General features: G+C 35.6%; 3 protein-coding genes across 3 annotated transcripts in view; 1 reads left to right on the top strand and 2 right to left on the bottom strand.

The window, feature by feature from the left end:
- Nucleotides 1–14,202, top strand: part of LOC134839270 (radial spoke head protein 4 homolog A-like) — a 437,773-nt gene that overhangs the window by 274,723 nt on the left and 148,848 nt on the right. The gene's annotated exons all lie outside the window — the stretch shown is intronic.
- On the bottom strand, nt 1,432–5,786 carry LOC134840299 (uncharacterized). Its single transcript, XM_063856051.1, has 2 exons — nt 2,723–5,786; nt 1,432–2,445 (listed from the first exon to the last, which is right to left on the bottom strand). The coding sequence occupies exons 1-2, from the start codon at nt 5,085–5,087 to the stop codon at nt 1,439–1,441; spliced, it is 3,372 nt and encodes a 1,123-aa protein (XP_063712121.1). The 5' UTR covers nt 5,088–5,786; the 3' UTR covers nt 1,432–1,438.
- The window catches only part of LOC134839057 (uncharacterized), a 34,109-nt gene continuing 30,200 nt past the window's right edge, over nt 10,294–14,202 (bottom strand). The window contains exons 28-30 of the mRNA XM_063854465.1: nt 11,076–11,223; nt 10,584–10,727; nt 10,294–10,477 (exon numbers count right to left, since the gene is read on the bottom strand). Coding sequence (XP_063710535.1) covers nt 10,424–10,477; nt 10,584–10,727; nt 11,076–11,223 — 346 coding nt within the window. The 3' untranslated portion in view covers nt 10,294–10,423. The remainder of the gene's footprint in view (nt 10,478–10,583; nt 10,728–11,075; nt 11,224–14,202) is intronic.

The following is a 14,202-nucleotide window of genomic DNA, read 5'->3' on the forward strand; positions in this document are numbered from 1 at the left end:
TTGCAAGTGTTGTTCATTGTAGCTTTAGGGCGGTTTTACACTTTTCTACAAAGTAAATTTTTTTTGTCTCAACTAGCGTCTGCTCAAAGAGTGTCGGCTTTGTTTCCGCTTCTTAAGTTTTGCTGCGTTGCTATTTTGATATTCTATTGTTTCGCGTGGCATTTTTACATTGAATCAGCTTTTATCAAGAAATACGAAAATTTTGGCACACCTAGTTCTTTTTCGATATTTTTTTTTTTATTATGTTTTTATGTTTGTGTTGCAACGCAAGTTATGCCAAGCTCTGCGTAGACTCTGTGTACCACTTCATAATCCAGTTCCTTGACCGTGGGCCTATGATAATCGATATTTTGAGAGCATTTAGTCTAAAAAATCCATTATAGTCTATGTTTTTCCACTGAACCGAAGCTTGAATATATTTCTTGGCCGCTCTTTACTGATTGAATATATTTACTTGACCATCCGAAAAATTTCTGGGAGTATATTTTAGGAAGCCAAATAACTACTGAAATTGTTGTAATGGTAAGGTACTCACTCCTCTGTGAGATTTTTTGGCACCTTAAATTGCGTGAAAACAAGTTTTCCTAGGCAAAAGTTTCTGCCCACTCAGTGATAGGTCGGAATACAAACGAAGATATACTCAGAATTGAATAACAACAGCTGCAACTACTAATTCCCTAGGCTCCGTTGGTACCTAGAAAAGCCTGCTTTTTTTCGTGTGGTGTTATCAAGGCCTACGACTGTCCGCCTTTTTAATCGAGGACCAAGAAATCTATCTCAATAAATTTATTTCTGTCTCAGTAGGCTGATCTACAGAGCTTAAGCACATCGAGCTGACTAGCTTATTTGTGGTCTTTTGTTTATGTGTTACTTTTTAGGGCGCATATCAATTTTTATGGATTTCATAAAATTTTAAAAATTTTGTCTTTTTTAGTAGTTCTGCAATTCTGTTCGAGTTAGCCCAAAATCTCTCGTAAGACCTTAGTGTCTTTTGTCGCCATTTTTTGTTATCTTAGGAGATTTTTCTTATCTTAAATTTTAAAACATAGATTTTTAGAGCGCCTTTTCCCGACTTAGTTTTTCTAATATTCCGCTAAGCAATGTTCAAGCTTGCTTCTGATTTGTTTCCAAATTTCATGTTTGCTATTACAAGTGAAATTTTGATGAGAGAATTGTGATCGTTATAATGGGAAGTATATCAGTTCGGCCTATTTTTTGTCTCCCATTCAAGTGCCCAATTGTCTAATTTCTCCCTAAGTGAGCATCCCGATTCCCTATTGACCTAATTACCCAAATCAATGCTGGGCTCATTTTACATTTGCTAAAAGCTAATTTTATTTTCTCACAGATGCCTGAATGACAGAAAAAAAAATTGAAAGAAATATCAATTAGATATTTTAAACTAAATGAACAATTATTCTGTGATGGGAATTAATATTTAAAACAAAACTATATTTAAAATAAATGATAATGAAGTAAAATATAAAACAGATTTAAGTTTAGACGAGAAAGCAGTTATGTAAATGACGTTCGAGTAAATAGGTTCATAAGCATATTCTTCGGTCTCGAACGAGTTATCGGGTAGAAGAACTTGCTTTTCATTTATAGGGGCAGCCTCGTCTTGAAGTTCAAAGTTAAAATGAAGTTCGTAATCAGGCTCACCAGCGTATAAAACTTGTTTAACTGAGTCTTGTAAAATTTCTGGGAAACTTTCGTAGTTTAAAAACGAAATTTGTTCAGGCGATAATTTCGACAGAAATGCTATCGGGTCTAGAAATAAGCTCAGTTCTGTTAAAGTTAATCTTGAAACGAAAGATAGCGAAATTTTTTGCACCTGGTCTTTTTCTAGTTGGTCCAAAATTCCGTTGTGGTTATCAAATCCGAGCAGAATATTACCCGATGCAATTAATAATTCTTTGTCGAAAGATTCGATGTTCATGAATTTTGCATATTTTTCGAACCATTCATTGGGGCAGTCTAGGCTGCCTATAAATTGAATTGTTTGAAACTTATCGTTTTCAGTCACAGCCCAATTTGAAACTTCAATCGGGTCTGCGGCGCATAACACGTGACCTAGTGTATAAATTGAATGGATTATGGAAACCGGGGCTTTCTGATTTAGTTGAAGAAACGATTGGTAGAGGACTTTCCTTTGTGCGTCGGACCATTTTTTGATTTCTCCGAGTTCAGAAAACGTTACATGTTCTGTTAGTGGATCTATTACATTTTCAAGTTCAGAAGCGTTGAGTGTTGTCAGAATATTGCCTAGTTCGACTACCTCCAAAGCGTCTAAATTTTCGAGCGAAAACTGATCTTGATGTAGACTTTTGAATGTTTCAAGTTGCTCAGTTGTGATATGGGAGCTGGTTGCAAAATATGAAGTGCAGATGTTGATGTCGCAAGGTTGAAGAGTTTCTAATTCAGAAGGACGCACTATTTGCATACCTAAAAATAAAAAATTTAAGGATCAATTTGAATAGTAACAAAAAATAACAAGAAAAATTAGTAACAAAAAAATCTGTGAAATAGAGAAACTTACTCAGAAAAACTTTTCTTTGCAAATAAATGCGAAAAAATTGGGATAAAATTATTTTCACCCTGAATTTGAAAAAAAAAATTATTTTTGACAAATTTCGATTAAGGCGGAAAATGTTTTTTTTTTCTTCAAAATTGCTAGCGTTGAAGTTCGAGTGTCATTCGCGTGATCGTAGGAAGGACTTACCATGTCCAAGTTGTTTGATGATGGGACACGTTAGATCTCCTGGCCTTCTGTCAGAACATCCTTTCATTATTTTGGTGGATTTGATCAACCTTTCTTTCACCAATTCAGTCATCAATTTGTAATTCGTGTCCAAAACTTTGTTCACACATCTTGTCGGTTTTCCGTCGTGAACAATTTTGGCCAAGTCCGACAAAATATAATCCACTAAATACGACGACATATTTTTCAACTGATCTACAAGTTTTGCGTTTATTATTGCATGGTATGTTGGTCCCAAAGATCGAATTATACTCCGGCTGAAAATTGAATTCTTCAGAACGTGACTTCGAATAACTTTTGCCGTCGATTCAGGCAAGCAACAGTTATGAAATAAATGAAGATTATCGGTGATTAGTTTCCGTTGAGAAGATTCTATGATTTTTGGTGCAACATAGCAAACCATTGGACCAAGAATTGATAAATCGAGCTCAGAAAGATAGCTTCGCATTGCGCAGCTTTTCATGTAAATTTCTACTAATTTTCGGCCCATGTCGATAGGAACATTTTCGAGTGCCGTTCCCGAAATTTTAGCGAAAACATCAAAGCACAAATTTTTGGGTAACGTTTCCAGTTCGGTGGCCGTGAGCTCGCGATATATTTCCCCGCTAAATGCTGCTTCATAAAACATCGGTAGTTTTGAAAAATCAAACTTTTCTATGCGATGTAAGTTTGCTAAAGTGTTGCGAGTTTCAGATAAAATCCATTGACTTTTCCCGCGATTCGGTGAGCATTTTGAAATTTCAGCTAAAACTGCAATTCGTTCTTCAGGCTGTATGACATTTTTGACTTCCCCTTGTGAAATATCTCGACAGTTTTTATGTGCTATCGTCTCATTGACTTCAAATGGTCGAATTTTCTGAGCAAGTTGATTTTGAGATTTTTGCAGCTCCTTTTTTATCCAATATCCAAAAGTTTCATCCCGTCGCAAAATCGAAATTGTCTCTATGTTTTGACGATCTTCGTTCAAGAGTTTCTGCAAAATCGCAAACATCGATACTTTTGGTACGTTTTTTGGATATTTTTGGAATTGGTCGAAAATCTCCCAAGCTGCGTCGAGCGAAGCTGTGTTGATTTCGGTCAAGTTCAAAGCATGTGAAATCCATTTTAAGTTCTTGGCATCTTTCGCCGATATTTCAGTGTCCGAGTATCGACCTGATCTGTACATATTCAGCAAGATTCGTTTCTTCGAAAAAGACGAAGGTTCTCTAATTTCTAAATTTTCAACTGATAATGCATTGTAAACGTGGAACTTCCTGAACAGTGTGATATCTTTCAGTGGTATATTATCGAGAAATGTGATAATAGTTCGTATCTGGTTTTCAGAGTAGTGAAAAAAGTCAGCTCCGTAAGTGTACAGGGAACTTTGGTACACAAATTCTTGAGTCAAAGGAGAATCAATGATGTTCGGAGCTTTCGACTCAGTTGAAATCAGTTGTCTCAAAACATTTGGCGAAATTTCAAAGTCACTGATTGCAAAATAACGAATCAAGTTTGTGTTCGATGCTGAAATTTGAGGTTCCGACATCATTATGAGGTGAAACTGGTACCAAGAAAGGTCAATTCCTGTTATTACGTCCATTTTGACCGAAGGTGCCGTCAGCAGAAACTCATTATTAAGACAGTCTTGAATGCGACTGGTCAAAGCTCTTCTATAATACCGAATTCGGTAGCTATACATTTTCTCCATGTAAAATAGAAATCGACAAACTTCGGGCGAAACTACAGGTGTTGGGTTGTTTTCGTTCAAAAGAGCGATTATGTTTCTGGGCGAATGTTCCGATATTTTGGATTCCATTAACGTCGCTACTGTGAAGCCTTGAATGAAAAATTTCTGGTAGTACTTCAAAGTGTCGAAGGACCATTTAGCCAACTCTCCGAGCTTCCACATCCAAATGTTTTTGCGCACTATTGTAGTCTGAATTTGAGAACTGTTAAGTGGGAATTCTTCTAATTTGAATGGTCGAAGTACATTTTCTAAGAAATTGTAAAACTGACTGTCGATCAAGTTTATAATATGACAGAAAGTGAAGCTATTTGAGAGCGATTTTTCTAGGAGCTTGGTGATGATTTCTTCGCCGTTTGCTTCAATTAGGAGGTCAAAAGTTTCCTGGTCGATTGATTGAAGCAAAGAATCCGAAGGCTCCCAGTTGTCGGGAATTTTGAAACGATCGTTTCTGCGAAGTTGATTGTAAGAATTTTTACCAAACTCGTTTTGAGGGGTTGAAAGTCGTCTATTTATCGAAATTGAAGAGCTTTTTGTGTTCACGATGAATAGCAAAGTTATGGTTATGAACTGTAATAATAGGCTGAGTTTAAACATATTCATTTTTTTCGGTTTAAAATAAGATTGTTTTCGAAGTGGGAATTTGAACAAAAAGTTAAAACTGCAAATATTTGTTGAAACTCTTGATTCTATCTTTTTCGCAAATATAGTTTTAATTCACAAATGAAAAGTATTCTCTTCTGTACAATTAATAGACAAAAGTTGACTCTTATTTTTAAGGGTCGTTTTTCACTGGAGATTTAGGTATCCCCAATTAAAAGTTTAATTCTCATATAATACTCCCTAATCAAGTTGGGGAAGGGAGCCAATTAAATGGGTATTATTGGATACACTTCCCGTATAAAAGGATTATCAGATTGCGAAATGTTAATCAGTGCAAAAATAACAAATGTCACGTAAAATGAGAAATACTAAGCAATCAAATTCGGATTTTGAATTCCGAGTTTCAGATTTAATACTTTTTTGATATTATAATCAGAAATACTGCCAGGCCCATCGATGAATCCAAGTTTTGATTTGCACTTTAAAATTAGTTATGAAGATATGAACTTGAAATAAAGGAAGTTTATGCTATAATGATGTTGAAGTAATACTTTGAATTAATCAAAAGGAAAGGAAGGACGCTGATATCGAATTGCAGTACACAGGTTAAAAATCTTAATTTTTGTGAAGGGTCGTTAAAGAAATTTTGTTTTCATATATTTATGAACTCGCATATTTCTTTCAGTTGAACATCTGCGAAGCATTAAATAGACTTTTATTCAGAATTGTTCTGATTTGCGCGGACGGGAAATTTAAAAATCCTTTTGAATTGTTTTTTCTTTGTCCATCAGCTAAGCTAACATTTATTGTAAAAGCTATTGTATTTTTCTTCTGGGAACAAATTGTTTTCATACTGAGCCTGTCTTAAATTCTTAAAATTTTGAAGAAAAAAAATCCGGTAGAATAATTCTCTTTTTTTTTGCAAAGCTTAAGCAACAGCGTTAAGTATGCACTAATATTAAGTCTTTGTTTTGACAAAAACAAGTTTTTAATCCTTGTTTTGTTGTTTTCAAAGGCTCGGCGAGGGGGATTTAAATATAAATATCAAATTCGATTTGTGTACATTAAGAAAACCAAAGTAAATATTTTTATTAAGACCTCTCTCAACATCATATAGAAGCTCAGAGTACGGATGTTAGTTTATTATGCAAGTCTGTTTGTCTCATCGATGTATCGTTTACATAGATTTCATTCAATATTTATTGTTCTATTTTCTAAAAAAACTCTCCGATTTTGAACAGACAGACATCTTCTTCAAATATGAATATTTGAAAGAATAATTAAAGAATAGAGTTGAAGAGATTATTACTATTCCGCCTGCTGAAATGCTTCAAACACCGCAAATAATATAGTTTTCTATCGAGTTGATCGAAATATAGCTATCAGTATGTTATGTGCCCAAAACTAAAGGTCATTTTGACAATTTAAGACACCGAACGATTGAATCTGATCTAGTAGTTAATTTTTTTGGAAGTACACTCTGGCTGATTTGAATTATCCGGAAAAAATAAATAAAATCAGAAACTTCAAACGTGTTCTCTCGAATTTAGACAAGAATTTATCTTCAAAAATTTCAGCAGAACTATTATGGTGGAATTTGTGTTGCAAAATCTGGACTCAAGGCTTCACTTTAAAAATATGGACCATTTTTGCTCGATTTGTTTTATTAAAAGTTTAGTCAAAACTGCAGGGTCAATTTTGATTAAGTAGTTACATCAAAATGAGCGTCTTATTCCACCCGAAAAAGGGGTCCGAATTTTCATAATTTTTATACAAAAAGGACGATTTTACTTAAAAATACCGATCTGTTTCGACTGCTAAATAGTAAAATGTACGTTTAAGCAAATTTTCAGACACGTAACCGTTCTTTGAATTTGTTGGGTTGGTTAAAAAGCTGATTTTGATATCATTTATTCAAAAATGAACCCGGCAATTTGGAATTTTTTAAAATCATTTCAACATCTAACATCACGATTGAAAAAAAGTGAAGGTAATCAATTTTATTCGAAAAAATTTTATGGATTTGTTCAGAAAAAACTGCTGCTGATGACTCAAAGAGCAGTCGTCATCGGACAAGTACAAACTGTTTCGTGTGTAAAAGCAATTTTCAATTTTGTTCCGACCGTACTTCTGTTGAGGTAGGAAGCAAAAGAGCAATGGCACAGGATCTGTTGTTTTTCCAGGCGATTTCGGTTACTTCAAAGAAAACTAGTAGATTGTCAAGTGTCCTATCATTTTGAAACCCTTTTGACCGTAATACGGATTCTAAAAGGAAATAATTCCGGAAATTTTCTCAGTGTCGAGAAAAACTGGTCTCCAAATTTAATATTACTTCAATTTTTAAGCTGTTTTAGTTTTTTTTACCACTGATTCGTAATTGATAATACTCTTTCTGCGAAAACTGTATTTTTTTCCATAAAAATCAATGGAACAAAAATTTTGTAATAGTTTTTTTTCGAAAGTTTTAAAATTTTTACAATGTTTTAGGTATTTGTTTGTGGAATCCAAAACAGCAGAAAAGATCAAAGAAAAGTAACAATCTTGCGGATTCTGCGACAAATTTGATTTTGGCCTGTTGCGGATTCTGCTTACAATGCACAGAATGCACAAGTTGGCTTCTTAATGACTAACTTTTTTATTTAAAATATCTCATATATATATGGCGGCATGGCATAAAATCCTTTCGAATGCTTGTCAAGTGAAGTTCAAGGGAACAAGGGATGAATTGGCCGGTCGCCCAATAAAAAACGAATGGAAAAAATTGAAAGCTAAGTAAACGTTAAATAAAGGGTCGTTTTGTTACAGTTGAATTTTAAGATTATTTATACTATTACTACTGTTAACTCTCAGCTAGTCTTTAACAAGTTATATTGTTTTCTGAATCAAAGAATGTTTTTTTTAATCATTTCAAAGTAGAAATTAGTGTTTTTCTTTTTTTCTAATTTCATTTTATTCTAAAGTTTTGCTTTTTGTAGCGCTGCTTGGAAAATTTTCCAATATGTTAATTTCAATTCAAGCCATCGAAAAAATCTTCAATTTACAGAAATAACAAAAGCAAAATTGCTCTTGTCTTTCCGCTGACAATCATGATTAGGTTAGATTTCGCGAACAGAACTCGAATATTTTACGCCAGCGTAGGATTTTTATTGCGCAAAAGCAATTGAGAAAACGAACTGTTTTTTTTTCACTGTTCGGTGAAATATTGTACGTCAGACTCTTCGGTTTTTATAAGCATAGCAATAAATGTTTTCACAAATTGTTAGTTGTGGAGCAAGAACGGTTTGAAGTTTGTTTGTTTCTAGGCTACTTGACTTATATCGCCTATCAAATTTCATTGTTCCTTTTTTAGTTTTGACAAACTATCGTTGTGTCATATTATCAACCCCTTTTAAAAGCTAGCAGCTTTTTTTTGTATTGAAATTTTGCGTACAATTTTTTTTGCGTTCATTATTGGCTATCTTAATTAGCATGAGTTGTTTCCGCGTTGATTACGTGCTGTTTAAAACTTGTTGAAAACATTGTTTTTTACCCTTGAGATTTAAGAACTGGACTTTGTTCCAGTGAACAACTTTGTCCACCTGTGGACAACTTCTAGATGATCTTCACTCCTTGAGATTCTTGAAAGTTTAAATAAAAGTACTATCAGTTATCTAGTGATTAGTTCAGGCACGTTTCAGGTTGTAATTATCTTTTTCTAAAAAAAAACAATTTCACGTTTTTTATCTTGTAAGGTTTCTATTGGCTTACTTTTTGAAGCATGGGTTTTGCTACATTTAAACAGTTTTTACTATAATTGAAACTTCACAAATTTTCAAGTTTACCATGTCTGGTTTTGAGTTTTTTTGTTTCGTTTTTTGTTCATTTTTTTTTTTCATTTTTCGGCTTAATAGGTTTCGGCCTATATTATATCGGCTTATTGGCCTCATTATGTTTCATATGACGAGCAAATACAGTATAATGTGTGTGTGTTTTGAGGGCGAGGGGGACTTCTTAACTTTTTATAAGTCTTAAGTCTTGTTGCTTTTTTTTCGGCTGAAAGGGTTTCTGCTAAGGTCTTTTTGGCTTCGTTACCGCTTGGTTATTTTTTTTCCGATGCAAATTTCACATCCTATTTTCTTGGTGCGAGTGTTTTTTTCAAAATTAATTTTTCAATTGTGTTTCAGTTTGATTGGGTCGTAAAAACTTTCAAGTTGAATGAAATTTTTTATGACAACAGTTTTGTTTTCGGCTCAACAGGTGTCGACCCAAAATTTGTCGCCTTTGTTGCCGCTCGGTAAATGATTTGTTTTTAAGGACTATTTGTGAACTTCATCTGATACAAATATGAAGTTTTCGTAGCTGTAACTTTTCAACTTTTATCTTTAACTCCAGTTATTTTTACAAGTAATATTTTTCCAACATAAATTATTTTACTTGTTTTTTTTCCATTCACTTTATTGTAGCGCAATGTATTTTTTCTGCATCGCAAGTGTTGCGAAGCTCCGCTTCGACTCTGTAAAAACTTGTAAAGACTCTGTAAAAACTCTGTAAAACAGCTGCTTTTGCGGAACACTAGAATAATTTCAGGCATGTGATGCTCCTATATATTGAGCCGATGATGCGTCATATATTATTGGTACATCAAATCAGACTTGAGAAATAAGCTGGGAGCTGAAAAAGTTGGGAATCTTGATGCTTTAAACGTTTTTTGTCTTAAGCGTTTTGAAAGTTTTTTTTAAAAGACAATTGTTTGCCAACCCTGCTTTAAACTGCCCAAAACTCACTGATTCTATTTGTCATTTCTTTCGAACATTTGAATTCTGCATTCTGATTGGCTGTCAAAAATTTTAGGCATCGGGTTCTTTTGGCACTGATAAGTTTCTGTGTAGCTTCTGTAAGTGTAATATATTTACCCATATCCGCTGCTGTCCGGTTTGTGTTCCAGGGCATATATGCTTTCAAAATTTTGGTTGGGCTTTTGATATGTTGGATTTTTTTTTGAATTTTAGTGCTCCGTTCTTGTTTCTGGTTACAAAGTACAGCTTTACCCATCTGCATGAAAATTGATGCATTCCCAGCAAACATCTACACTTTGGTTTGGGGATTTACTTATATAATTTTCTTATAACTCAAGAGTTACTTTTGATTCACTTATAATTCGGATTTACTATTCTTGCTTACGGTCCTTGGATATCACAATTATAAAACTAAGTGCCAATTGAATGGCTCCAAGGTGAAAACTTTGTTAATTCTAGAATAAAACAATTCAATTTAGACCATATCTATTAAATTCTTCGAAGCTGTCTGAAAGTTTTTGGCTCCCTCGGTTATTGTGAGCTGCGTAACTGCTTGTTTTATCACGTGTACCCCAAACGGTACGGGTCATTGTCCTCTATTAGTTTATCCACGAGCTGAAATAAAAATTGTTTCAGTTTTTTTGACGAAATCCTTAAAAAATTGAAATTTTTGATTAAGTGTATTTGTTTTTAATGATTAAAACTTGAGTCTTTTGCTTACCTCTACGAATCGAGTTGCCAGACTTCTCTGGAATGCGTCGGGGTTTTTGCCCTGGGGTATCAGGGTTCTGAGGGGCTGCGACGGGAGCTTCTTCATGTAAAATGAGGCCTTGTCCGGGGGAAGGTATTCGGTGTTTGTGAATTCCTGCAATCAAGTTTGTCATTCAGATTTTTTTTGCGATGGAGTTTGACGTAATTGTGGAAAATTTTAAGTTGACGTAATAAATTAGCTGTTTAAAACTTGGTTTATTTTTTTCTTAAATCTTATAATAAATGCTGACCTGAATACCATGACGTTTAGCTGTCTAAAATCAGGATAATCTTTCCTATTCTCGAAATAATTATATTGTTTTTCGCGCATTTTTGTTGAATCAGAGTCTCTATTTTTCTGCCCTCTATTTTAAAAAATTAGGTTGTTTTGAAGGTGGAAAATTTCTTGAATCATTTCATTTTTTCCGTTTATTTTTTGTGCTTTCTACGGATGCTAGTTTACCATGGGTTCGAGTTCTTCATCTCTGCGAGCGTCGGCTATGCGGATGAAGACACTGGCCCCGTCTATGAACTTGACCTTCTTCTGGAATGCCATGTCCCGCAACACATCCTTTGCTGGGTACTGTCTCAACTTCTGCAACACTTCGAGACTGGAAAAAAAGCAAAAAATTCAGAAGAAGTTTGCCCAAAAAACAACTAGAAACCGACTGGAAGTTCGTCTAGATTCGGTTAAAAAGAAAAGTGCTTAAATCTTAATCTCCCACTGGATTCTGGAAAGAAAGGGAAACAATAGCATTTACTCGCTTGCATCATTTCAAACAAAAGCTAGGAGATTATCAATGGGAGAATTGTTTTGCTTCACAAGTTGCTCAAAATCTTCCGACTGCCGTTTTTGCTGCAAGAGATTAACAAAAAAACTATTTCTCAATTTTCAAAATTTTTGAAATTTTTTGGATGTGGCGTGATATTAAGCTGTTTGAAATTAACCCGTGTTAAAAAGATATATTTTCTTAACGGGAATTCAAACATTTTTCACGACAAGCACATCAAACTTTTTCTAAGACTTTTTATCCTTGCGATAAGTAATGGTATTGCAATCGGTTACTAGACTTTTTATCCTGTAAATGATCACAGAGTGGTCAAATGGTAATCAGCATATTTTATACCCATAGGTTAATACGCATGGTTAATAATTAGTGTGGTTACTGTATTGGCCTTGTGTTTCAAGTAACAGTTGCCCATTAAAGTTTTATCAGATTCGAAAGTTTTTGGTAGGTTTTCGGCACTGAGGTCCTTAGGCTTTAATTCTGTCGGCTTAGTTTCCTGATGTTTTTAAAAATTAAGTTATGTTGATTTTATAACGATTGAGATAAATCACTCTCTTAAGCCCTCCGTTGTACAATTAGGAAATTTTAACATGAAATATTTTTCAAATAAAAAAAAACATTGAAAATTTTTTAAAAAAATCAATTTTCGGCATTTAGTTTGTTTATTATAATTAATTCGAATTCAACTCATTATCCAGTGCATCTGGCGTAGAGGTAGTACATGTGATTGAGACGACAAAAGCTTGTGGTTCGAATCTAGTCGGAACCTGTTTTTTTTTTAAACTAGAATTTTTCTGCTTTATTCGGGCAATTAAAATTTATACAAACCAAATTTTTTTCAAAATCATTTCAAAATTTTTTTGCTTTTTATTAGAATGTTGGTAGTATACGCTTTTCTCGTTACTATCACGTTTTTTCAACTTGGTACAAACTTTTTTTAACTCAGCGTCTTTCCTCTCAATTTCTGTCTGCTAGTTTGTTGCGCTATGTTTGTGTTGTATTCCAATTATGCTCGCTCAATCTCCGTAAGTTGGTAAGAAACTATGAAGTCGAATGCTTTGAATTATAAAGAGTATTTATCGGCAAAAACTCTCGGAAACTCAATAATTTATCATATTTTTGGTCAAGCATAACATCATATAACTTCAATTCTCCACTTGTTTCGGTACAAATCGGCGCAAGCTAGCCACAAGAACCGGTCGGTAATGTCCTTGAGACAAATTGATCTTTTTGGCGGTCAGCCTTAATCAAGGCTGAACCGAATTAGAACCAAAAAAACAGTAAAAAACGGTCAAATGGGGCTATAGCCCCTCGGGTCTACATGTTTTAAGGTCTGCATATGGGGGGACTCAAACCCGGTTGACCGGCGTGAGGGACTTGTCTCTAGGCCGCTCGGCCAACTGTGCTTGTTTTATATGCATTTATACTCTTGTTTTATATGCATCTATACTCTACATTTGCGTTGCAACATCCTCCCCCCTCCCCTGAAGAAGGAAGAACCGGAGCGAGCTTAACGGTCGGCCGAGTGACTTCACGGGTTGCGTTCTTGACAAGGGCGGATCGAGCGCAACCGTCCTGCCCGTAGTTTAGCTTGATGATTCGGGCGAGAGGTTAGTACCCACGCGAACTGTCTGGCTCAATCACCCACACGAGGTCGCCTGTTTTAAGAGTGAAGTCAGAATGAGTGTGCCACTTGACGCGTTTATTCAGCAAGGGAACATATTCTCGAAGACAACGAGACCAAATCGCGTTAGCATATGACTGCGCTCGCACGTACCTTTTCTTTTGATCGAAGTGCTCCCCGGGTAAAAGCGAAGGAAAGCTTGTGGCATGTTGTCCAAGCAAAAAAATGGTTTGGGGTTAACGCTTCTAACTCACGTGAATCAGTACTAACGGGAGTGATTGGCCTCGAATTCAAAGCCTGCTCAACTAAGCAGAGTTTTGTTCCTAACACCTCTTCAGTGACTCGCCTACTGCCTAGGATATCGTACAGCACGCGCTTCACGCTTCGGACGAGGCGTTCCCAGCAGCCGCCTTAATAGGGTGCGCCTGGCGGGTTAAATTTCCAAGTAACACCTTTGTGTGCAAAATGGTCGGAGCCATGCCATTCCAGCTCTTGATGCAGGCAAGTAATTCCTTTTCTGCACCAACGAAGTTCGTGCCGTTATCCGACCAGATTGTGCTTGGCGTACCACGACGAGCAATGAACCGTTCAATGCCCATGACACAAGAACTGATGTCCAGAGATGGTACAATCTCAAGGTGTACAGCCCTGGTGGTGAGGCAAGTAAAAAGAAATCCCCATCTTTTTTCAGTGCTTCTGCGAACTGGAACGTAGAGCGGTCCAAAGTAATCCACACCCGTATGATTGAAAGGTGTTTGCTTGTATCCGAGACGTTCGACAGGTAAATCGGACATAATTGGCTGGATGGTGCTTGCTTTGCGTTTACGGCATGTTACACATTGATTTTCGATAGACCGAAGTAGTCGACGCAACCCAAGTATTGCATAATTCATATTTAAAACGGAGCGCATGTAATCTAATCCTTGATGAAAATGCTTATGGTGGAGGCTGCGGGCCAACAAACGAACCAGGATATGTCGGGCGTCGAGTAAGATTGTATGTTTAGTATCAAAGTCGGTATTCACTGAGCGCACAATCCGTCCAGTGGAACGAATGATACCAGCGAGACCGATAAATGGCGAGTTTGTGGCAATTTTACTACTATTCTTAATAGGTTTGCCAGCGGTGAGTGTTTTCAACTCAACGGGGAAGGATTCCATCTGAGCAAGATGAATCAG

Source organism: Symsagittifera roscoffensis, chromosome 2, assembly GCF_963678635.1.
Source record: "Symsagittifera roscoffensis chromosome 2, txSymRosc1.1, whole genome shotgun sequence".
Lineage (NCBI taxonomy): Eukaryota > Metazoa > Xenacoelomorpha > Acoela > Convolutidae > Symsagittifera > Symsagittifera roscoffensis.

Bases quoted from the DNA above. Each gene is read 5' to 3' on its own strand.
- LOC134840299 (XM_063856051.1), bottom strand. From the start codon at position 5,087: ATGAATATGTTTAAACTCAGCCTATTATTACAGTTCATAACCATAACT. The intron at 2,446-2,722 runs GTAAGTCCTTCC...TTTTATTTTTAG, and splicing joins CATCAAACAACTTGGACATG to GTATGCAAATAGTGCGTCCT.